This window comes from Pteropus medius, unplaced genomic scaffold (assembly GCF_902729225.1).
Source record: "Pteropus medius unplaced genomic scaffold, Ma_sr-lr_union100, whole genome shotgun sequence".
NCBI classification, from domain to species: domain Eukaryota; kingdom Metazoa; phylum Chordata; class Mammalia; order Chiroptera; family Pteropodidae; genus Pteropus; species Pteropus medius.
This window is the reverse complement of record NW_024354875.1, coordinates 36,787,208-36,812,345: the sequence shown is the minus strand read 5'-3', so window position 1 is coordinate 36,812,345 and position 25,138 is coordinate 36,787,208. Positions and strand designations below refer to the sequence as shown.

General features: G+C 39.0%; 1 protein-coding gene and 1 pseudogene across 1 annotated transcript in view; one reads left to right on the top strand and one right to left on the bottom strand.

Annotated features, from left to right (window-relative positions):
- The first annotated feature begins 860 nt into the window (after positions 1-860).
- Positions 861-25,138, top strand: part of PDE11A (phosphodiesterase 11A) — a 315,101-nt gene continuing 290,823 nt past the window's right edge. The window contains exon 1 of the mRNA XM_039855267.1: positions 861-1,931. Within this exon, the coding sequence (XP_039711201.1) occupies positions 1,020-1,931 (912 nt within the window). The 5' untranslated portion in view covers positions 861-1,019. The remainder of the gene's footprint in view (positions 1,932-25,138) is intronic.
- On the bottom strand, positions 23,317-23,434 carry LOC120597378 (uncharacterized; annotated as a pseudogene).

Below are 25,138 nucleotides of genomic sequence, written 5' to 3'. Positions count from 1 at the left end.
GGCGGGGTTCCTAACCCAAGTAACTGTTTTACATCCTTCTTTCTTACCCACTCTGCGGTCCTGCTCCCTCCAACCACAGCTCCATGAATTACTCAGATGGGGAACTTCATTTACTAATTTTGGATAAACCCAATTTCATTAATATTTACTGAACACCCACAAGGAGCTAGGCAGTGTTAGCTGGCAGTCCCAGGAATCCTAGGAACCAACAATCCACAGCCACATCCCAGAAAAATAACCCTGCCTGTCTCTGAGCATCCTCATTTCCTCGGAGTCAGCTTCTGGTTTGATTCCCGCAAAACATCAACACTTCCTTGTACTCGGGGCTCGCACTGGGCTCCCGCGGGGCCTCCTTGAAACGCTGGAGGATTAAGTGCCCTGGAATAGGAAGGGCTGGAGAGGTAAGGAAGGAGGGAGGGGGAAAGGAACAAGGTGCAGTTCCCCCTCAATTCGTGTTCCAATCAGGAGTCGCCTGTGTTCCCAGTCGCTGATTCAAGCTGTCCAGAGACTCGTCCAGAGACTCGTCCAGGAACCGCCCGGCATCCTGGGCCAGAGACTTTGGCTGGTCCCGCGCCCGCGACACTCTCCTCCCTCCTCCCTCCTCCCTCCGGGCTCAGTGCCTCACTCAGGGGCGTGTCCTGTCCTACCTCCCTTTCACAGTGGTCCACTCATCCGGTTACAGCGGCAGCCGCGGCGGCAGCAGCAGCTAGAGCAGGAGCAGCGATAGCTCTGATAGCTCGGGGTTTCCAGAACAGGAGCTGTGGCCGTGGCAGCAGCTCAGTGGGGGCACCTGTGCAGAGCAGCAGTAGCAGGAGAGGGGGTGGGGTTCGTACCAGCCACTCTCTGAGCCTGAAGGAAGGGGCACCTCCCAGCCCCTTAGGAATCCACTGCTCCGCAGAATCTCGACACCGAGCTGGGAATGCTGGTTGGGGTAGACATGTGCAAGACCAGCTAGAGGGCTAGGAAAGGTAAACAGTTGGTCCAAGTGTAGAGAGACAACGAAAGCTGTTTCTGGGACCATGACAGCTTCCCACCTGGACTTTGGGGAGGTGGAAACTTTCCTGGACAGGCATCCAGAGTTGTTTGAAGATTATTTGATGCGTAAGGGGAAGCAGGATATGGTGGAGAAGTGGCTGCAGAGGCACAGTCAGAGGCAGGGGGCTTTAGGCCCAAGGCTGGCACTGCCTGGCACCAGCAGCTTGGCTCAAGTCAGTGGCAGAGGCAGCAGCAGCATTGGTGGTGGCACTGGATCAAATGGCTCTGCCAACAGCCAGCCCACTCCAGGTGGTGGGGACTGTGGCGGAGTACCCTTGAGTCCCAGCTGGGCCAGTGGCAGCCGGGGTGATGGGAACCTGCAGCGAAGAGCTTCTCAGAAAGAGCTAAGGAAGAGTTTTGCCCGCTCCAAAGCCATCCACGTGAACAGGACCTATGATGAACAAGTGACCTCCCGGGCCCAGGAGCCCCTGAGCAGTGTGCGGCGGAGGGCACTTCTCCGGAAGGCCAGCTCCCTGCCCCCCACCACAGCCCATATTCTCAGTGCCCTGCTGGAATCGAGGGTGAATCTGCCTCAGTATCCCCCTACAGCTATGGACTACAAGTGCCATCTCAAAAAGCATAATGAGCGTCAATTCTTTTTGGAACTGGTCAAAGATATCTCCAATGACCTTGACCTTACCAGCCTGAGCTACAAGATCCTCATCTTTGTCTGCCTCATGGTGGATGCTGACCGCTGCTCTCTCTTCCTGGTGGAAGGGGCAGCTGCTGGCAAGAAGAGTTTGGTCTCCAAATTCTTCGATGTGCATGCGGGAACCCCACTGCTGCCCTGCAGCAGCACAGAGAACTCAAACGAGGTACAGGTCCCTTGGGGCAAAGGCATCATTGGCTATGTCGGGGAACATGGAGAAACAGTCAACATTCCTGATGCCTACCAGGTAGGACTTGCGTTGTCCCCCTTCCAGAGCCCCATTGGTCTGGGAGCCAAACTTTCAGTTGCCCTTTGACATCCAGGAACACATTAATTTAGATTCTTTGCAATATGAATCTTGCTGTTTAAATTCCTTCTAAGTTTAGACTAGTTAGAATGTTACTACACCATCTTTGATGTCAAGGTGTTTTCCTAAAACACAGTAGCTTGCGGACAGTTTATATAGCACAAAGACTACATTTTGCATCCACTAATACCGCATGTTTCTCTGTCAAGATATTTTGTCTTTAAGAATATCAAAGTATGATTTTAGAATACATTTACTAGAAAAAGATATCTACTCCAGATTTCAGTGTTAGTCTCAAGAAAATGGGCATGTTGGTGTGTCTGATGTCTTTTTGGGACAATAATGCATTTCATTCTCATTCAAGGTTCGAAAGGGACAAAAAGCCTACTTCCCTATCCCCTTTTCTAGTTTATAGTTGCATGAGTTCCAAGGTAGGGAAAAATAGAAAGAGGAAAGTCAGGGAAAGAATGGGCCTATGACCCATTTGTATCTATTTCGACCCTTTAAGCATCTATTTTAACTGTTTTGTTGTTGTTCTGTTTATAGAGGTTTGTGGAGAAATAGAGGGGTTATTTATCTTTAGGCTGGAATACAGTATTATCTGCAGTTAGCTTTGACAGGACTGAGTAGGAGGTTTTTAGTTTGTGGAACAAATAAAAAACTGATAATCTTTTAGCAACTCTGAAGGCAATGAGCAGGGTAAACATGCCAGTTTCAAGTGGAAAAGGAAACCCCAACATGCTGTCATCTGGTATTCTAAGCCTTTCATTTTCACAGTGATTCAAACTTGATATTAGATCCTGCATCTGAAAGCCAGTCAGTTCTAATTTCTTCAGTATCTATTCACTGAATGTGGTGAAACTGGATGCCACTGTCTATAAGACTTCTTCAGGGTCCATAGGAATGAAAAGTTCTTATCCTTGGTTATGAAAGTATTAGACGGACACTTCTTCCGGTTGTCTAATAGAGCTACATGTTTTTCTAGAGTTTGGTTGCTGTTGACCAGAGCAGCAAAAGTGGTGGAAAGGATGTTAAAGGTAAAATTTCTCTATTTCAACTGAAAGTTAACAAAGAAAATTGACTAGCTCGTATTAAAACCAAGTTTCATGTTTTTATGAGGTGTCTGTAAGTGTAACACTATAATGTTAAGGGATGCCTGTCAAAATGCCATTTTGATTAACCTTTTGTTATTGATTAGGTACGTTATTCATTATATCCTTCTTGAAGGCTGTTAGGTTTAGGTCAAGGAAACAATGAATGAACTTTAACAAGTGTCTATTTCTCTACAGTCCCAGAAAGTCATGGGAAGAAATAAAAGCATTTAATAATTGATATATTGAAGATTCTGTAAAAAGATGAACAAACTCTTTTCTTTCCTAGTATTTCCACATCCTTATTTTGCTTGGGCAAAATAAATAAATAGATAAATAAATAACCAACCAACTCTTCTTACATAGATGATACTTGTTATACCCTGGTATTACGGTCTTTTCTCTTTCTGGCTTTTTCTTTTTCTTCACCATTTGATTTTCTCCCATTTGTATAGCTTTTATTTCTTACTCCTATCCTTCAGCTCTTAACTTTTATTTAATACTTTTCATATATCGATTGTCTTTTCTTCAAGAGCAAAATTCCTGGCTTCCTTAGCAGTTTCGTTGTCTGCCTGCTGACTAGAACTGTGGCTAGAGGTGTTATCACAGGCATAGAAAATCAGATTTTCAGCAGCTAATGTTCCTTCTGGGCCCTATTATTACTTTGAAGACAGAGTATAAAGCAAAGTAGCCTTTTAATATTTGAAAGGAGAGTTTGGTGTTTTTTTTTCTTTCTTTCTTTCTTTTTTTTACCTCCCAGGGTAGTAATAATGGCTGTTGTTGGGAGGACTGGCAAAGTCAGGGCAGGGAATGGTGTTATATGGGTTGAGAGTTTAAGATCTTAGTTCACTCCTTGTCTTCATTTCAGTTTGCTTAGAAAGTTTATGTTTTCTTTCCCCACTGCCTTCTACTGTATCTTTTTAACTTGTGTTTTTCTTTAATAATACTACTTTTTTTCTTTATTATACATCACAATCACTAGTAGTGTGACCTTGGAAGAATTTCTTGATCTCAGAGTCTCAATTTCCTCATCTGCAAAATGAGAATAACACCTATCTGGCAAAGATTATTGTTTTAAAAATAAAATGAGATATTGCATTAAATTCCCTGGGCCATTGCAACTACTCAGGTCATGGTAACAGTTTATGATGACTATAATGATGTCTAGTTGGCTAGTATTATTTTTGTTTCTCTTTATCTCATTTTCAATTGTTTTTCTTCTTATCTGGGACTGAGATGTTAGCTAAGCACATTTTAACCAGCCCAATCTTTCTCTAAGCCATACTTCACCCTTAAATTAAACATTTTAGAACCAGCTTTACATTCAAGGAATAGAGGGATTAATATCTACCCTTCCACCCTCTACTTAAGATTTCTCTAAATGTAATTGATTACACTTGACCATGACCTATCCTATCAAAAGTTCACATTTTGTTCCTCTTAGTATCTCATGTATTGTAAACTTTTTATAGAGTTGTATTGATGTTTCATCCTTCCCAAATTCTAGTATTTTCCCCCATCAATTTTCTGCTATTATAGATTTCTCTAAATGAAAACTTGAGTCTTCCAAATGCATGTTCTTTTATCATAATGTTATTGAAATTCTAATCATGTTGTAAACATCTTGAAGTTTCTATGTAAAAATATAACCATCCTCCCTGATTCTTCATTAACTACTCATTTTTAAGGTGTTTCTTGCCCAGATTCAACTTGTGTAGTACTTTTTTCCTTCAGGATAAAAATTATCACACATAGTTTCAAAATTTAATCATTTGATAATTAGATTGATGATCCTCTTCGGGGTTCAGAATATGGGTGAGAGAAAGGCATTGAAGACATTTATGAGATTATGATAATAAGAATGCATTCTGGAGTCAAAGATAGCCTATTTAATGAAATATTAAAGTTGAAAAGAAGTTTCGACAGCAAAAATACTCCTCAGTTTATTTTTCATTACTGTTTCTCAATTAATCCTAAAAAACAGACTTGAAATTGGGAGACAAAGAATTGCAAATGGAAAAAATTTTCAATTTAGGTACTTAGTATGGATCCCAGTGGCTACAATTTACCTTTTCCCCCTGACAGTTATAAGTTATTAAACAGCCCACTTTAATATAGAAATGAATAAATTGCCTTCAATAGATTGAAAATAAGAGCACTCAAGTAACAGGTGTTCTCTTTGAGATTATTCTAAGCATATAGAACATAGCACTTTAAACATTAATAAAAAGCGTGAGATATTTTTGTTAGTGTTGTTGATAATAATGATACAGGTGTTTGATAGCCTTTGGGTTTGAAAAGCAGCCAGGATGTTTTGTTAGGTGAACTGAGAGAAGGAAAGGGGATGACGCAGAAGGGTTACAGGTGTGCCAGGCTTTCAGAAAACCTGATCTATTTACACAACAGATTCATTTATTCATTAGTTTCAACAAACATACAGTGAGTGTCCATTCCACGTAAGGCTCAGGTCAGGGGCCTGTGGGTGTACAAAGGTGAGAGGACATGCTTCTTTTTCTTCTAAATGCTTACAGTTAAGGGGCATGTACTATTCACAAACAACTAATGCCAGACAGTATTTAATAACACCAACTAAATGTCATTAGTCTTAGAGGAAAATGGTGTCATATTGTGTCTGGGCTCATGATGGAAGACTTCATGGAGGAGGTGGTATTCAAAGAAAAATGTTTTAGCGTGATAAGAATGATGTTTTGGATCACCTGGTGGCAGTGGCTGAATGGACTGAAAAAGGGAAGTCTCAAAGCTATGAAAATAATTAGGAGTCTATAATGATGGTCTGGTGGAGCCACGATGAACAACTGAACTAAAGCAGGAGCAGTGGAAATGGATGTCAGGGGGATATATGGGAGATGTCCTGCTGGTGTGGATAGTCAGTGATGACTCAGATTCTAAATTTGGGTGATATGGAGAAGGGTAATGCTATTATAAAAACAGGAAGAGAAACTGGGTAAGTAAAGATTTTAACTAGGGCCAGCTACTTAAATTTATGGAGCTCAGTGCAAAATGATAAAGCAGGAACCTGGCTGGAGAGTCTATGGCCCCAATCGACCAGATGTGTGACCCCCAAGTGATTTCAACCTCCATGCTGAGAAATTCTCAGTACTTGAATCTGGGGTGGGTGACTTGCCTGCTGGATTCACCATAGTGCTGCCAGCTCTGGGTGGGGGTGACCACAGCCTTGCTTCTCCTCTTGATGACATGGGGCATGCATCTGACCTCCACACACTACCAATCAGATGTCAATTAGGAGCAGAGGGCAAAAGCAGACATGGGATTTGGGCCTCTCCCTCAACCAGTGTGACCTGGTTATGGCTCCTGGTTTCAGGGTACAAGACAAGGGGGTAGTCTGGGCGGGGCCCAGGACACCAGGAATCAAGAATCAGTGGCCAAGAATCAGTGGGCAGGAAGTGGGAGAGGAGACTGAGTGTGAGCTGAAGCTCCAAGATCCAGGCTCATACTCCATTGTCCCATGAACTTCAGAGCACAAAAATCGAAGATAAAATTATTACGAATTTCACATAGCACAGCATTAAATCTCAAGCAGGGGCCCCCATCCTACTGCCCTGGTCACATGCCCATGAAGCTAGCCCTGATTCTGAGTCATATCGAGTCTTAGGTGGAGAAGTTCAGTTTTATTCCAGCCCAGCGTCTACTGCTTTTACACAGCCTCAGCTCTATTCTAATTAAGTTATATGCCATTTTCAATGCCTGGATAGTGCTTTTGTATTTCTGTGGTTTTCATCCTTTCTTCCAGGACTATACTTACTCTCTCTTCATTCAAATCTTGCTCTGCCTACTTATAACATAAGAAGGAAGAGCTGATTGCTTATCCTTGAAAGAAGAGATGGAAAACAAAACAAAAAATTATACACAAAGCTGTATTTAACAATGCATGCATTATACTGATATATATATTAAATAACAATAATTCATTTTTCACTGAATTTTATTTTTCATTTCATTTTAGAATAATCTCTAAATGGAAATAACTATAAAGTGTTTGGCATAAGAAGGGATTAATTTCATATATTTAGAAAATCAGTGACAAAACTCCTTCATTCCCTGAGGAGCCAGTGCTGACAGACATGGGTTTATAGTCCTGTGATTAACTTGCTGAGATTTGCTTAAAAGGCATCTGTTGATCCCACTCCAACACTAGTACTATAAAGGAGTTTTATGAAATCTTATTTCAGTTTTGCATGTTGTGTTTTAAAAATTCCCCCAAGCCCCAAAACACGTTCACTAGCCCAGAACTAGAATTGGTTTTGTAACATTTGCTATTTCAGCCCCTCTTGGACACATGATCATGATAAACACTGTGACGAATTGCAATTGCATCTTTGTACATGAGGATGAATTACAGAGAAGTACAGTTCCTACAGAATCATAGGGAGGTAATTTAAGGTTAACTTATTTTTTTCCCAACCCATAAGCTAAATGTTTACTAATCTGGTCAATTTATTTTGGTTCCTGAGGTTTAGGTCACCTGTTTATTTATAAGGCTGGCTTAATTTAGAAGTTAGCATTTCGTGTTTAATATAGTGTTGAAGAGTCATATGAAGCTCTCCTCAAAAATAGCTTTGAGTTATTTTATAGGAAAGTCAACAAGATCCTTGGGGTCCACTACTGCTGCTTTAGTCACTTATTTTAAGGATGGTGTTCTGATTATAACCACATTCTTTTGGAAAGTGGAATTTGAATCAAAGAAGAAGCTGTTTAGTCATAAAATAGTGAGTTAGATTTCTAATATTTTAGGAGAAACTTTGATTCCTGGTCATTTATGGGCATTTGGGCTTGATTCATTCTTTTATTCATTTGTTTATTTTTTAGAATTTAAATAGTAAAGAAGTTTTCCTGGAATTAAAAGAGTGTATTTTCTGTAATTCCAAAGATTTCTTATTACTTAGTTGGTTTCAATGACAGAACAGTGGTTTTACACATTAATGATAAATTATGTTTCCTATCACAAAATATAGCATTAGGCTGTTGCAAATTTATTTGCAAGGAATCTTTTTCCCTTGAATGAAAAAATGAGGAACCTTTGAGATATCTCTTTAGGGTGTCAATTTTTAAAAATTTTAGACATCAAAAGAGAAACTGAAGCTCCACTGTAGATTAACATTAACTCCATCTATGGAGCACTAAACTGTGGCCAGGCATTAGCTCATTCATTAGTAAACATTGTCTCTTTTAATCCCTTCGGCAATCCCTGGAGGTAGCTATTACCACCCCTATTTTACAGGAGATACTGAGGCTTGGAGAGGTTAAGTAATTTGCTTAGAGTCACTCAGCTGGTAAGTGAGGGAGCCCTTGGATTACAGACATTTCATGACTGGCCACTCCCTCTTGTAGCCTCTACTGACCATTAACTATTGCATGTACACTTTTGTCTGTCCCTTTGCCTTCTTTTTGCCAGTTAAAATTTCGCACCCCTCAAAGCCCATCTACATGAAACTCTTGGTAATTCTTGCCCCATCCTACCCGAACTGGATGTGATCTCTCCCTTCTTTGAACTTCTGTAATGATTTAAAGTGCTCCTTTCTATTTTTGTAGTATTTTAAGTATCTGGGTATTTACGTGACCTCTTGACTGTGAACTGAACATCAAGATCATGACTTTTCATTTCTCATTCCCTGCAGTGGGTCTTATAGGGCTTAATGAAAGGTTTTCTATTCAATTGAGTAATTATCACCGACCCCTCTTTTATGTGGTCAGTTCATCCACCTCCAAGCAGAAAGTTCTACCTAGTTAGGCAATATAGACAGATAAACCAGGAAATTCATCCCCTGAAAACATCTTTTAACTTGTTGGACCTTATTTTGTAGATTTATCTGAATGAATTGTTTTTCTGCATTGGTCAAATCTTCATGTTAATTACCGGATTACCTCCCCACCCCCTCCTTTGCTTTTTTTTCCCCTTTCTTTTTTTCTTTTACTTCTTTCCATATAGAGACTATGTTGTAGAGAAAGCAGACTGCCACTGACCAAATGGTAACAACAATCAACAGTCCACTGCCAACTTCTTCTAGGCAAAAGCATAGGATGGAGTGTGACTATTTTGGCTAACTGCATTTTCTAGTTTTCTCATGACTACCCTGTTCATACAATAGGACAACTTATTGAAAGTAAAATGCCACCTTCCAGCAGACCTTGCAGACGTTAGGATTTTTTCTTTGAAAATCCTTTCAGATATGAGAGATTATATTAACCGACCTTATAAGTATTTACAAGATGGCTTACAAAGCCCCATTATTGCACTGACCAACCTTATAATTGTTTATTTTTCAAGAGCACTGCTCTTTCAAGTTTACTGATTATATATTGTGTGTTTCATATGTGCCCAAAGAGTCTCATGAAAATTCAAACTTCTGAGATGGTTATATTACATCCCACTTTTTCCAAGATATAGTTATTAGATGTCCATGGGGCATGTCCAAGTGAGAGCCATCTCTTTCCCTTCTGTTCCTTATAGTTATCACCAATAAATTGGGTGGTTGCTGCACCCATTTTGGATTGCTGCACCCAAAATGAAATATTAAGGTATTTATGGATAAATTGTACAGCTACTTTTGTTATATAGAAATTAACTGCCACAGCTAGATCTGAAGAGGAGGGTTTAGCTACCAGAATCCTGAGAGAGCTATAGATGAGGGAGAGCTAGAGCTGTGGTGCTGGGGGAGAGGAACTCAGCCTCTGGCAAACCATGACCTGGATGAGAGGGAAACACTATCCTCCTCATACCCTCTATTTCCTGCCAATGTCATTCATTGGTTGAACCTAACCTTGGTTGATGCCAAGAGGGCAAAGGGAGCCCTCGTGTAGTGGTACATAGAAGTCAGTCTCCAGGCACAGAACAGGGCATTGAAAGGTGGCAAGTGCATCTGGAGAGCCAAATGGGGACTATCTAGAGTCACCAGAGATATCAGTTTACTCACCAGGAATGTAAGTATAGGGCTAAGTCAGGTAGGAATATCCTTCTTTGATCTGAACACCAAGTTTCATCAGTATATAGAGCAGGGGTCCCTAACCCCTGGGCCACACACCAGTACCAGTCCATGGCCTGTTAGGAACTGGGCTGCACAGCCGGAGGTGAGCGGTGGGCCAGAGAACAAAGCTTCATCTGTATTTGCAACCGCTCCCCAGTGCCAGCATCACCACCTCAGTTCCATCTCAGATCATCAGGCATTAGATTATCATAGGAGCACTGGTCCCTGGTGCCAAAAAAGTTTGGGGACCGCTGAGATAGAGCATAATGATTGAAATTTGTTGAAGATGGGCCCAGAAGTGTCACAATGGTATTTGGCTGTCTTATTTTCTTCAAGTAATTCTGTTTATTCCCGATACTCTATTTCCCAGAAGAAACTACGTTGGAGGTAACCTGGGCCAAACACACATACGGAGAAGAGATGACTTTGGTCTAGTTTATGAAACCTTTCCTCTGTACTACCTGAATAAGCCCATTTTGTTTGAGAATTGAATTCTTAGATTGCTAATCACTTTATTAAATTCTAAAGGACATCAGAGTGTAGAACATGACTGGGAGACAGGAATTTTGAATTCTATTTTCAGTTCTGCCTTAGTTTTTTCAGCTGTAAAATGGGGATAATATGTCCAGATATGTCTACTCCATATGGTATTTTGTAAGGACATACTCATTAAATCTAATCATTAGATTTTAATGAGATAATGGGAAAGCATATTCAAAAGGATAAAGTAAGAAGTGTAAGACTTTACACTTATTAATATTTTTAGATGCACAGCCCAGCAGGCTTTATTCACAGGCCCTGGCTCTGGGAAGGACCTTGCACATAAAAGAAGAACTTTGATTTAAAATGTGTTATTACATGTATTTACTATACTTTTTGTATTCTTGATGTTCCGGCAGTTGGGGCCTTGATTCTGGAGAGACTGCCCCTCCCAGGACTAGCTAATAACTAGAGATAGCATGACTCCCCTGCAAGCACTCCTTTGATATACAAACCAACAAATCCAGAGCCCATATCCCCAGCTATCTCCTTTATCAAACTCTCACACACCAAGCTAGTATTTCCCCCTGCCCTAAGACATCCTAGAGCCAGGTACTGGACAACTAGGGATCACCTCTATAGCCCAGAGCCCATCAAAATTATTCAAACTATCTAATCCTAAGCTGGTTCTGGGAACCTAGCTGTCTCATCCATTCCTTTCCAAGAGAATCCCAATAAAGACTCTGGACCATATCCGCCCTTTTCCCTCCTGCCTCTTGACTGACTCTGTTCAGTCTCCATATGAGTCTTCATGGTATGCTGTGCCTCCTGTTTCTGGAGTCTGTGAGTATAACTTTTTGTCTTTCATAACAATTCTTTCCATGTCTACGCATCATATCATACGAGATTAAAACAAATCCTAGGTTCATTCTATCAGTACTACACTTACATGGTGCTCTATACACAGGTAATGATTACTTTAAAATGTAAAGTAATCAAAAGCTTTAAGTGAACATTATACAGTCGGGATTTACTGGCCATAATATACATATTGCATCTGACAAGCATAAAAAAAGCTATGTTAATTTTCTTTTCAATTTTTTTTTTTTTTTTTTTTTTACAATTGATCAATGTCTCTTTTTCTAGTATAATATGTAATTGCAAAAGTATTCTTTGGGTTTTTGAGCTATAGATTTCCATATAAAATATTCGGATTGATCATTTATAGTTTTATTGTCAAAATTCTAGGGATTTTAAAAAATGACAATATTTGGATCCAGTACTTGTATCTAAATGAATTCTAGCAGCTGACATTAAAGGGTAAATAAACTCTAAATCTCAGTGCTTATAATCGAGCTCTAATAATGTATTTCCCTAAATGGAATCTATGACACAATTTTATTCTAAATGTGTTGACTATTCACTAAAAAGATAAGCTTTCTTTATTTTCTCTTTGGATGTGGTATTAATTTTAATACTATGCATTATTCTTTTTCTACTTATGCTGCCTGTAGTACTTTATCAGATTATCAGAATGTTTTAACCTTTACGTTTTTTTCAATTTAAAGAAATTAGCACTCCTTTTTTTTTACTTAAATGGCTGTGCACAGTTTAATGAGCTAATAGTTTTTATGGGTATTTGGCAACTTAATGTGTATGATTACATATTTAAAGTTTTAATAACAGCTGTAATGGAATTAAGAACTGTAGGCTTGGGATATTGTGGGAAACATTATCCCAGGGTTGCTAAGGAAACCAGCCTAGATTTTAATTTTTTTTTTTTTTTTTGGCATAAAATGCTCTGGAAAAGAAGCTATAATCCCCTGCCTCTGATGTCCACCTTTATGGAGCACCCCCATTTCCCCTTTAGCCTCTTCCTCCTGTGGCTTCCAGAGGACACTTGGTGGTAGGGTGTATGTGCTATGCAGTTGTTCAAGCTGGCTTCTTTTTTTCCGTCTTTAGCTATGTGAGACTAGGGTCAGGTTCTTCTCTTACTTCTGCTTCTTCGAGCATTGTCTTTGAAAGCCCAGGAAGCCATAGTATCCCCACCCCCCCTTTTTTTAATCATAGCCGTGAGATTATCATGCAGACAAGCAAGGAAGAGAAGAGCCAGTGGCAGTAAATGTGCCAGAGATTGATTAAGCAGGCAGAGAACAGAATCTCTGGAGAAGAGGCTGATAGCATAGCTGGGAGCTGAGGCATCTCTATCCTCTCTCCTCCATTCATTTCTTAAATGAAGAAACAAGAGAAACAGCTTCTCATTTGGTCCCTCCTTTTCACCATGCCTGCTGTGAATCCCACTGAATAACCACAGAGGAACTGGCACTCAGGGAGAGTCTACTAAATTGAAATGGAAAGGGCAGGAAAACAGTTTTCTACCTCTGAATTAACCAGATTGAGATGATCTGCTATGTTAAACTAAGGAGCGAAAAGGTCAACTGGAGAAAGAGGAGCCACTCTCATTGTTGAAATGTTTTATACCTAAGACCTTAGGTTGCTGTTAAAGAAACAACTGATTTTATTCTTTGGAGATAACCTCAAAAGAATCAGGATCAAGCATTCATGTATGTAGCAATATAACAATATTAGTAATTTCTTGTAGCAACCTTAAGGAGGCTGTATAATTAAATGCAGAATTATATGGAAATCATTTAATACAAAATGATATGGAAAGATATGAAGGCACCTAATTTGTGGGACCCAGCAAGAAATCAAAATTGGAGATTGGCAGAGATCAAGGAAGTCCAGCTGCCCCAACTCATGACAGATGGGCGACCCCAAAGGACTATAACCTCTGTGCCGGAACATGCCCTGTACTGGATCAGGGTGGGCAAGAGGCCACCACAGAGTTGCTTACTGAACCTACATACCGTGGAACTGTCATCCTGGAGTGGGGACAGCCAGCGCCTTGCCTCACCCCGAGGTACCACAGGGTCCCCTTATACCCATGCCTAGGACCTCACCGGGAATGGAGGGCAACAACAGAACATGGGCACCCCTCCTTCCCATCCCCCATCAACCTGACCCTGTTACAACCCTGAGTAGAAAGAGGTAGAAGTCGTGAGGCTTGGGTAGGGATCAGGAGGCTGAGAACCATCAGGAGGCTGGACTATGTGTGAGCCCCTGGGCCATGCTCTATCAGACTTCACCTATAAAACACAAATTCAACTTAAACTTCAAGTGGTGGGGAGGAGAGCTTCTTAGCATGGGGCCTTGGGTAACTGTATTGGATGCACACCCATAAAGCTATTCCAGGGTGGTACCTATACTATGACTTTAACTATAAGAATAAATAATTAGGATGGCAAACTCCCCCATGGAAGTTCATTGTTTTCTACCTACTTCCATAGCATTTTGCCAATATGACTCTTGTTATTTATAACATTTTCGTTAATTTAAATTTTGGCTCACTTGTCTTTCATTAAATTGTGAGCTCCTTGAGGGCAAATATTATGACTTTCTCAGTTTTATAGCACTCCCTGTGTGTGGCATAGTGCCTAGCATGTAGTAGTGAATTTTGCCACAAGGGCAAGTGGCCTAGGAACTACTACTAGGTTAGAAGGTCAGATTAAGACTAGGGGTTTATGTAATAATGCTGAACTAGGTCACTGTAGGTCAAAGGTCCTTTCATTTTCTTAGACATAGGGATGGGTTGGGTTCCCAGGTCAAGAGGTTAGGTAACAGGGCTAACGTGGTCCAGGCTGTGAATGTGTTAGAGAAATGAAGGGACAGGGAACCAAGCAATTTGTCTACTACCAATAGAGAAGAGGAATTAGCAGAGTTGGGAGGATGAAAACAAGAGAAAAAAGGTATCAACTCTGACTAAAATAATAGGCCTGGGGCTTTGGGAAAATAGTGGTTATGTAGTTAATAATGGCAATGTTGGATGTATTCAGAGGAGATGTATTCTGCTATTCATATGTTTACTTAAATGGCAGTAGTGATGTCTTTTAGGCAAGGAGAGTATAAAAGGTAAGAATGAGAGCTCTCTGACTGGGGACGGGGGTGGTAATTTAAGCCAAATTAATGTGTGTATAGAGAGGACAGCATCAAGCCTTTGATGAAAGCAAATGCAGCAGCACCATCACCACAACTTCAATTTCCCCCAAAGAACCAAAAGTGTTTGTTTCTCTAGTCTGTACTTGTTTCCAGGAAGTATCTTCCAAGATTATCGGATTCCTTTTTGGATTCTGGATATGTTTATTTGGATTATCTGTCATTACCTTAGAAAATATTCAGCCCTTTTAGAAGTATGCAATTCTCTTTAAGTGATCTGTGACCAGTTATGTTAGTTAAATGACACTTCCAAAGACAATGATCGCAATTGTTAATGCTCTGAAGCTCAGTGGGACAATAGTGTCAGCAAACACATTTACCTAACATATTTCAGAATCTTCTGAACCTCTGGCTTGCCTCAACCTCTTTCCTTTTCCTCCTTCTTCCAATATTCCCTTTCCTCTCTCCATTTCTTTGTCTTGTGCTTTCTATGTCCTCTTTTCTGACATTCCAGTCTGTCTTCCTTTTGCAAATTGCTTCCCCTTGTCCCTTTTCCTCACCGCTTTCCCATCTTAATTCCCACCTTTTATCCTTCAACTCCTGTCTCTCTTTTTCTTATTCATTCTTCTCTCTTTGTCCTGTTTTCTTCTTCACCCTTCCTGACATTAATGACCTTAACATAAAATGGATATAACATGAAAATAAGTAATTGTTCCCAGTTTTTAATTTTAAATCAAATTTTAAAATCTCGTAGGCCTCCCTGAGAAAGCAACTGCATTTCTTCTTTGTTTCCATGTGGCCTGTAGTTGTACCTTTCTTTCTAATTTTAAAATCAGGTACATGAAATATATATATTTTAAAATACACAGATTTTAATTATGTTTCAAACTGCTACTCCATGTGGCCCTTGGTTGTAATTTATTTCTTGTGGGTCCATGCCTTACAATATGAAAAGGACCTTGCCCCTCAAGTGCATTCTAAGTAGAGCAAGTGACAGGGCAGTTAGTATTTAAAAACTTGGTATACAACATCCAGGCTTTTATTAAAATGAGAACAATGATAAATATAATTTCTTTGATACATCTCCTAGCCCAGTATCCAGTAGGAATTCTTAGCAACAGCAACACAGAAGTTACCATGCCAGCAGTTCTCAGGCTGATTGATTGTTTGAGGTCTTGTCTCAGTTAACCTAAAGTTCCTGATGGTGAATGTCCCCTAAAGGGTTCTTTTTTTCGTTTTGTACACAGAAAAGAAATATTTTCCATCCTCCTGAATCCACCAGGAAACATGTGGGATTTAATCACCTCTGTTATTATATTGCTTCTTCTTCAACATATTAACTATTCATTTGTAAAATTCAGCCACAGGACTTGCTGCTGCCCTTCTGTGACAATTCATCAAAGGAAAAGTCAACCAAACTTTATAGCTGTGTGGCTGTTTCCTAAAACTGACATTCTCGCTTGACTGAAAACCACATCGAACCTTAACATCTTCATCTTGCTTCATTATTTCTAGCAGAATGTAATGGCTGGCTTGTGTGTGGAAGTGGGTTTTTTTTTTTTTTAAATCATTCCAGCTTTATGAAAGATAATTTTTTTCTTCTTTGATGGAGGAATCCGTTATGAGTGCATTTCTAATTCTCAAATTTTCTATTAAGTGTACAAAGCTATAGAATAGACCAATTTTTCAACATTTGAAATAGGAAAACTTGAATAAATAGACATTAGTCTACTTTTTTTTCCCTGCCTGGCTGTCACCTTTGACAAACCACTGTTTGCCTAAGGAGACATGCGTTGTAAAATATCTGTAATAATTATTATTACAATAGAAATATTAATTTCTCCATTTTTTAATGTTCTTTGCAGAAATCCGTCTTTAAGTTCCTTAGTGCATTCAGAACTAAAAGTAATGTTTCTTATATTTGAATATTAATTTGAGCCTGGCACTTTACAGAATTATCTCTTGTGATCTTAATAATAATCTGGTGAGAAGGTAGAGTGGGTTTTTTCCTCTCTGCTTTGCAGATTAGGAAACAAACAGTGAGGCCTCTCCCTGAGGCTACAGGGCCATATTCCATCACTGTTATAAATTTCACATTTATAACTTATTAAGCAGATACTGGAATACAGGCTTATATTTATGGGCTCGTACTGCCAGAATTAGGTAGACTGATCCTCCCAGATACAGACAGTGCTGGATACCTACCATTCTCCTCACATAAAGGCCTATCTTTTTGAAATTAAATGGCATTGAGGAACAGAGCAGAGATATACTTTCTGTGAGCAGCCTGACTCTGGAAGATTAAGGGCTGGGCTATGCACACCTAGTTAACCTCCCTAGCCCCCTAGTGATGTCACTTACCCTACTTCTATAAGGGGGAGCAGCAAGGGGTGGGGCCAAAGGCTAGAGAGGTTAAGAGAAATCTCCCTCTCATGGAATTTAGAGGAGGGAGAGGAGTCATTCCTCCTCTCATAATGCCATGCCACCTCTCAAATAGATTGTTGTATCTGAAACATTGAGAGAACAATTTCTGTCACCACTCCGCCCTGCAGCATTCTCCTGCCCCTATTTTATCTTCCTTATCCTAGTTACCTAAGCCAGAAACCTAGGCATCATTTTTGAGTCCTTTCTTTTATTCACCTGCCATATCCAATATTAGAAAGTTCTTTAAATTCACTCTTTAAAACAAGTCTGCCCATTTTTCTCCATCTCCACTACCACAACTGCAGTCCAAGTCAGTATTATCTTTCACCTACGTGACTGAGTCTGCCTTCTGGTGGTTCTAATCCCACTCTTAACTACTTCCCCCACAGGATGTTCATGAGGAACAAAGAGTGAGAGCACTGGATAGGAAAGTGGGGCCAGATTATTTGAGGGACTTGCCACCTTCACTTTGAAGACAAAGAACCATGGAAGGGCTATGAACAGGAGAGGGGCACAGATCTGGGCTATTCTGGACTTGTCACCCAGGGGAACTTAGGCAGATGACCTGCTCTCTCTAGACCTCAGAATCTTCCCATGTAACATGAGAGGTCTAGGAAAATGATTTCTAAGACTCTTCTAGCTCTAAAATTTCATCTTAATTATGGAAGCAAAGAACAAACCTTACAAAACAATCCTCTTCAAGTTGTAAAACTCATAGCATTGTAGCAAATGAATTTTACCTTTTTGTACACAGAAAAGAAATATTTTTCAACCTCCTGAATCTACCAGGAAACGTGCGGGATTTAATCACCTCTGTTATTATATGTATTAACACTCTGAAACCATTTGTAAAATTCAGCCACAAGACTTGCTATCTCTTGAATGAGCCTCCTGTCTGAGCCACTTATAGTGTTACCAGTGGTTGTTCCAGAATGGTATCGGAGGGAATCGGGGCTGCCATCTGGTTGGAAGTGTACACTAGGGCACTTGTAATAAGCTCTGTTTGCCTAGCAACACATTGTCTTTATATATCTTTAGGAAGGCTAGAGATAAGCTATTCCTCAGTATTGCCGTTGGGTGATATCGTAAAGAAATGATTTGGGTTCGGTTTTGCTTCCAGGTCTTCCTATTAACTGCAATAGAGGGTCTAGCCAAATATTATGTCATGAGATTTGAGTCTCTTTGTCTCCAAGTCAAATACTGAAGAAAGTTTTTATGCATAATTTTTCCAATCTAAGAACACTAATGAGCTCATAGGAATAAGACAAGCCCTAGATATATGAATAGTGGGCAAAAGATATTGGGCAATGGTCTCTGCGCCAACTAACAATTCACAACCTATAGTCCTGTTATAGCCTAATTCTCCTCACTATTTCTGGCTTTTCCAATTGTAAAACTCTCCAAACATCTCTGAGAGCCCACCAGCAGTGAACAAGTTAATTAGCAGTTAACACTAAAAGAAATAAATTGACTACCTGGTAAGAACAATAATGGGACCAAGGACTGAGAAGGGTAAAGGAAAGCGACAACGGAAGCAAAGATGAACTGACTAGCTCGACTCTGCCAAAGGCCAACCATGTCTGCCTGATTGGAATGGGGCAGTCAACAGCCTTCCCCAACTAGATATCCTCTAACCTTCTAACTCTATGATTTTATCATTCTAAAGTTCTGATCCCCATTCTTAAATTTTAGAAGAAAAGTAGAAAGGAAGCATTGATGATTCGATTACAGAGGCCAACCACTTCCTCAGTGTATTTCTATGTTTACACAACTACCTCAGGATTGTTCTATATTGTAAGGTTTATAATAAAACCTTCCAAAAATGCCACTACAAGTGAACAAAACCTGACATTATAATGGCACCAGAAAAGACATTCGTACATTTTATAGGCCATAAATTATCAAGTGCTAATATGATGTTTTTCGATTAACACATAGGCAAAAATTCATATCGACTGGATTAATGAAACCAAAGAAAAATTAATAGCAATAGCTACCATTTATCGAGTATATGCCATATACTAGGCACTATGCTAAGATTTAATCCTCACAAAGCTCTACCATTGCTTTCCACAATGAGGGGTTTAATAACTTGCCTAGGTTTACACAGCTAGTAAGTGGCAGAGTGAGATTGCAAACCCAGGTTGTATGACTTTGTCCAGATTCTACGATTTTACTACTATGAGAAATATTGAGGGTTATACTCATGTTTTGCTTACACATGCAAGGTCTATTAATTTTATCTATGAAAGAAAGTAGCTCCATGACAGAATATGAAGTTCGAAAATCTGTTAGAATGCCTTTCAAAAGCTGTATTAGCAATTCACATCCATTGACATCAGGTGATACTGATTATTTACATGTAAAAATCTCAGCAATTGCATCATGCTTGGAGCAATTGGGATGAGATATCTCAGGTAATGCCTGTGAAGGCAAATAATAATAATAATAGTAATAATAATAATAATTAATAATAATAATAATAGCTAGCATTTATAAGGAGCTTTCTATTAACTCATTTGTTTCACATAACTGTATAAAGTAGGTCTATTATCAATCCATTCTACAGTTGAAGAAACTGAGATACTGAGCGGTCAAGTAAGTTCCCCAAGATTACACAGCTAATAATTTGGAGAGCCAGGGTTTGAACCCAGATTATTTGGAGCCACAATTTGTGTTCTTAAGTACACAACCTACCGCCTCTGTTGTGGTGTATAAACAAGTCACGAGCTACTCAGCAACATCTTTTCACAATGCCCTTTGCCAAAGTTATAAGACAGTTCCAACACAGACTACAGCGTTGACATTTCTGGAAGCTGGGGTGTGAGTGTGCAACATGGCAAGTTCCTTTAAAAATGAAAACATTTCATTTTTCATCACAACAGGTCAGTACCAAAACTTGCTAAGAGAATTTGTTTACATCATTAGGAGTTAACTGAAGGAAATTGTTAACATTTCCCATGATATTTTAGAAATATTGATAATTTTCAAGGCAGAGCTAAAGTTATTCTCTGCAGGTTTTATAATTGCATATATCCATTGTAAAGCAGGAGATGTACTCTTTTCTCTGAGAAAAGACCTGGTGCTCTCGTGTACATAAGCAAGCAAACTATCCTGGAATAAATTGCACATTTCTCTTTACTGTGGAACTTTTTGGAAGCTATGGGTAAATTATAAGTAGGGCATCGACGTTGTAGCCATAACAGTGATTTTTTGGTCCAACAGCTCTTTGCTATTTGGCTAGAGGAGAAGTCCTTTGGGGGCATTTGTTGCTTTAGTCCCGGATTGGTTTGATTGCTGAGGACAGGCACCCACCGAAGCAATCAAAAATAGTAGGTGGAGTGAGGGATAACATCCCGGAAATAACATCTAGGGAAATCTCACAGAACTCAAGACAGGAAATAAGTCAAGCCTTGTGGGGACAGGATTTGGGAAATGGAGAATTCCTAATGCTTCTTGTCTGATTCCTGTTCTGTGTTCTGAATGTGGTGCTATATTTGTATAGCACTTTATGATATAAAAAATGCTTCAGCCTGTATTATCTCAGTTCATCCTTACTGCTGTGAAAAGTAGCAATTATTATCACCATTTAGAAGGTGAATAAACCAAGGCTTAGGGCAGTTAAATGGCCCCAAATTTTGGAGCAAAACAATAGCAGAACTGGGACCGGAAACTCAGGGCTTTTGGCATCACATACCATGTTTTTTTGCACTTCCCAGGAACTTCCTATAAGACCATGATCATGAGAGGTTTAACTTGAGGGAATATATCAGGAAACCATACATTACACTTACATATCAACTTTATGTTTTTGTAAAATAAAGTAAAATCAGGATTCTAGCTTTACTTCCTTTGGTCATTTCATTATTTCTGCAAAATGAGCTGCACTTGGGAAAAGCTATTTTCAATTCGTGATGTGCTTACTCTTCATGAAGCAAGAGCTTCAAGCTTTTGTGGGGACACACTTGATTTCTTCTGCATTGTCCTTCTGCAGAAGTCAACTTTTGCTAATATATTTTACCATAGTCTGGGGGGAAAAAGTGACCATGGTGTTGAACTGGCCAATAAGAAGAATGAAAAAGTGTTAACTTCTGACTCTGTTCTAGTAAATTAAGTTGAATATAAACTGCTGTTTATTACCACAGATAGTGTTTATTACCACAAATAGATCTCTTTATTGTTTTGGAGCTGCATTTAGCAACAACATGAGCAGTGGCCCTGAGCACAAATGGCTATCTCTTCAAAGTAGCATGGTATGGTGAAAAAAGCCCAAGCTTTAGACTCAAGCATCTCTGAGTTAGCACTGTAGCTCAGTTATTGGTAAATTACTTACATTATGTAAGTTACTTACCTTCTTTTAGCCTCAGGTTCCTCATGTGTATAATGGCACCAATCATACTCACTTTGCATGGCTGTAGTGAATATTATTTGTATGTAACATACCTACCACAGATATCAGGTCCATGGTATGCTCTTGGTAAATGACATCCATCTTTTTATCTGAAGAATCAATCAGTTTCAAAATTACCTCAGTGCCTTTACAATTTAAACAGATCACAAGCCTCATTTAGTACCTCTTTTAAAGGCTAACTTATCACATGCAATGTTGGAGTAACTGGTATGCCACTGTCTGCTTTATGCTTGTCTACTGGCTTAGAAGACCAAGATTGAAAGCCAAAGTCATGAACTGTCTGCTGCTACAAAGCCAGATTGTGTTGCTGCTCTCTCTTCGAATTTTAGTGTCAGTAAAATCCTGACCTGTCCTTTCTGGGAATATCTATATCTATCGTATCTATATCTAGTACTGAAGGATTTGGCTAACATCTTGAATTTAATGTGAATAGAGGGCCCAGCAGAGAAATTTACTAAGGAATTCACGTTATTTATAAAGCATCAGTGTGAATTATCTGCTCATGACAGATACTGTCCGTGAGGAAAATGGCATTGATTCTTATCAAAAAGCATACCATTCCTTAAATTCCATTTCATAAATGTGCACTGAGTACTTAATATCAGCCAGGTCTGGCTGCATGAACCACAAACAAATTGTTTTTATGATAATGTTGGTTAGAATCTATGTCCAAAAACTATAATTAATCTTTATATTGTAAAATAAAAATTTAAAAAAAAACTGTGAAATCTTCCTCTCCAGCATCTTAAATGGGTACCTCACCACTCACATCCCAGGGGCCCAGCAGCTCTTAATCTCAGGAAATTGTTTCAGATGTATTCTCCCACCATTTTCTGCCTCCCACCAAACTTCCCAGTCTTCTTTGAAACAGTATACCTAGATTATTTCTCTCTTGTTTGCCCTTCTGATTGAGTGCTTTCTACATCCTCTTCTCAGCTTTCTGATTTGGCTTTCTTTTCATCTGCTAAATTAAGGAGCCCAAGACAAAAAAATAACAGGGAAAATTTTTATTCCAGCTGTAATTTTTTGCTAGTTGCTGTGGATCTGGACCAAAGTCGGTTCAAGTTTTTATAATTAAGTTCAGGCCATGTGGCATGTAAAATCAGAGTGTGCTGTGTGGATTTGGAAAATCAAGCAGTTCTCTATTATTATCCAGGCTCAGTAACTTATTGCCTGTGGCTTTGGGTGTATTGCTTAATTGTTCATGGTAATGTCGGTTTCTGTATATGTAAAATTCCTACCATGCAGTTCCCAAGGTTTTCTTCCCAGTTGATGACAGCAGAGACATTAGTCTTCTGTCACTGGAGTTTTGGATATATTTCCTTAGTATTTGACCCACAAAATAGAGGAATCCTAAATCCTGTGTTTGCCCCTACTGTCAAAGTTGAGTTGTAATTAAGCCCACATGATACATCCTCAATAATGCATCAGTGGGATCAAAAAAGGTTCTTCATTCCTGGTTAAAATACTGTCAGCCAAGGAGAAGATGAGTGATATGACTGCCTGGAAGATCTGCAGTTGAATGTTGGTGAATTGTTCAGGTTTTTTCTCTAGCTGCCTGCTACAATGATTTAGTTTGAGGTTGATAGAGAGAAGTTTTTCAGTAAGAAGAAATGTCTTGGTTATAGACCTCTTGCCCCTAGCTGTTGTTTTTAAATATTTCTATGCAACTTAATAATAATTTAAGAGACTTCATGGTAGAGTATCTTATATACTTTTCAGATTTTAAAATCAAGTTTACCATTCTGAATGTTACTTAACAAAAGTTGATTTTAAAGTTTAGTATTATCACATTTTTTGAGGAGTTTTTTGTTTTGTTTTGTTTTGTTTTTTTTAGGCAAGGCAAGCCTTGCTTGACCTCACAGATTGCAAGAACCTTGTCAGTTTACAATCCCTTATTTTTTTCATTTTATTTTTTACGTCTACAGTACCTGGTCTTCCTAGGTGGTCTTTCATCCAAGTACTAACCAGGCCCGACCCTCTTAGCTTCCGAGATCAGATGTGATTGGGCTTGTTTAGGGTGGCATGGCTGTAGACTGGAGTTTTTTTAATACTGGGAAAGTTTACATGAAAAGAAGTTTCATGAAATGGTTAAATATTGTGCATGATTTTAAGTGTTGCTGTTTTTATAATTTGGGTAAATCATACTAATGGTATCACCATCTCTTGAGGAAAAAAAAAGTGTGTGTCTTGGGGCGGGAGTGTGTGACTGATTGACCTTTTTAATGACCAGAAAAATGAAATTAAAACGACCATGAGCTACAATTTTCAACACACCAGAATGGCAAAAACGAAAAAGTCTGAAATCAAAAGTCTGATATCAAAAATATCAAATGTTAGCAAGAATGTGGAATAACAGAAGCCGACACATATTGCTAGCGGGAGTGTAACCAGTGCAGCCCTACTTTGGAAAACAATTTGTCATTAATAGTAAATTTGACATGTGCTATGACCCAATAATTCTATTCCTATATGTATACTCTGAAGAAACTCTTACACAAGTATATTAGTTTCCTATTGCTGTTGTAACAGGTGACCATAAATTTAGTGGCCTATGACAACACAAATTTATTCTCTTAAATTCAGGAGGTCTGAAGTCCCAAAATCCAAGTCAGCAGGGCTGTGTTCCTTCTGGAGGCTCAAGGAGAGAATTCTCTTGCCTTTTCTAGCTTCTAGGATTCATCTGCATTCCTTAGTTCATGGCCCAATCCTCTGTCTTTAAATATATTTCAGAGCAGCACAGTATTTTCCAATCTAATTCTGAGCCTCCTACCTCCCTATTTATAAGGACCCTTGTGACTGTATTGGGCCCACCCAGATAATCCAGAATAATCCTCCCATATCACATACTTTATGATGAACCCTGTGACTGTCCCTTCAATCATCTTTTCATATATTTATTTGTATTTCCGTTTCTATGAAACATTTGTTCATGTCAAATGCCCATTTTCTTACTGAATAAGACTTTTCTTATTGATTTGTGAGAGTTCTTTATGTATCTTCTGAACACCAATCTCCTTACTGGTTATATATAATGCAAATATCTTCTCCTTCTCTATTGCTTGATTTTCATTCCTAATGCTGAGTTCAAGTTCTTAATTTTAATACAATTGATTGATCTCATTAAATTTTGCATTATTTTCTTTTTTAATAAACAAGGTTATAAGGGAAATATTTTATATAATTATATAATAATATTTTATAATTTGGTATTTCTTATCAAGTATCTAACCAAATTGCAATTCATTTTTGTGGTAGAGTATAGTATAGGGATACAACTTCATTTTTTTTCTATTTGAATAAAAATTGACCTAGTGTCATTTATTGAGTAGTTCATTTTTTCTCATGCTCTGTAATGTCTGCTTTGTCATAAATCTATTTCCATATAAGCATGGGTTTATTACTAGGCTCTCTGTCTTTCTTTTGGTGTATTAGTCTATGCCTGCATCCATATCACACTGCCTTGATTTCTAGAGCTTATACTAAGTCTTAATATCTAATAGAAGTATCTCCCAATCCCACCCTGCACCTTATTCTTCTTCAGGAAGAGTCTTGGCTTTTGTTAGACCTTAATTCTTTCACGTAAATTTTGTAATGAGCTTGTTGAGTTTTGCATGCACATACACACTGTGATAGCATTTCTGTTGGAAATGCACTGAAGTTATAGATCCATTTGGAGAGAATTATGATCTGCTTTATGATAGTCTTCCTAAACAATAATGTGATAGATCTTCCTATTTA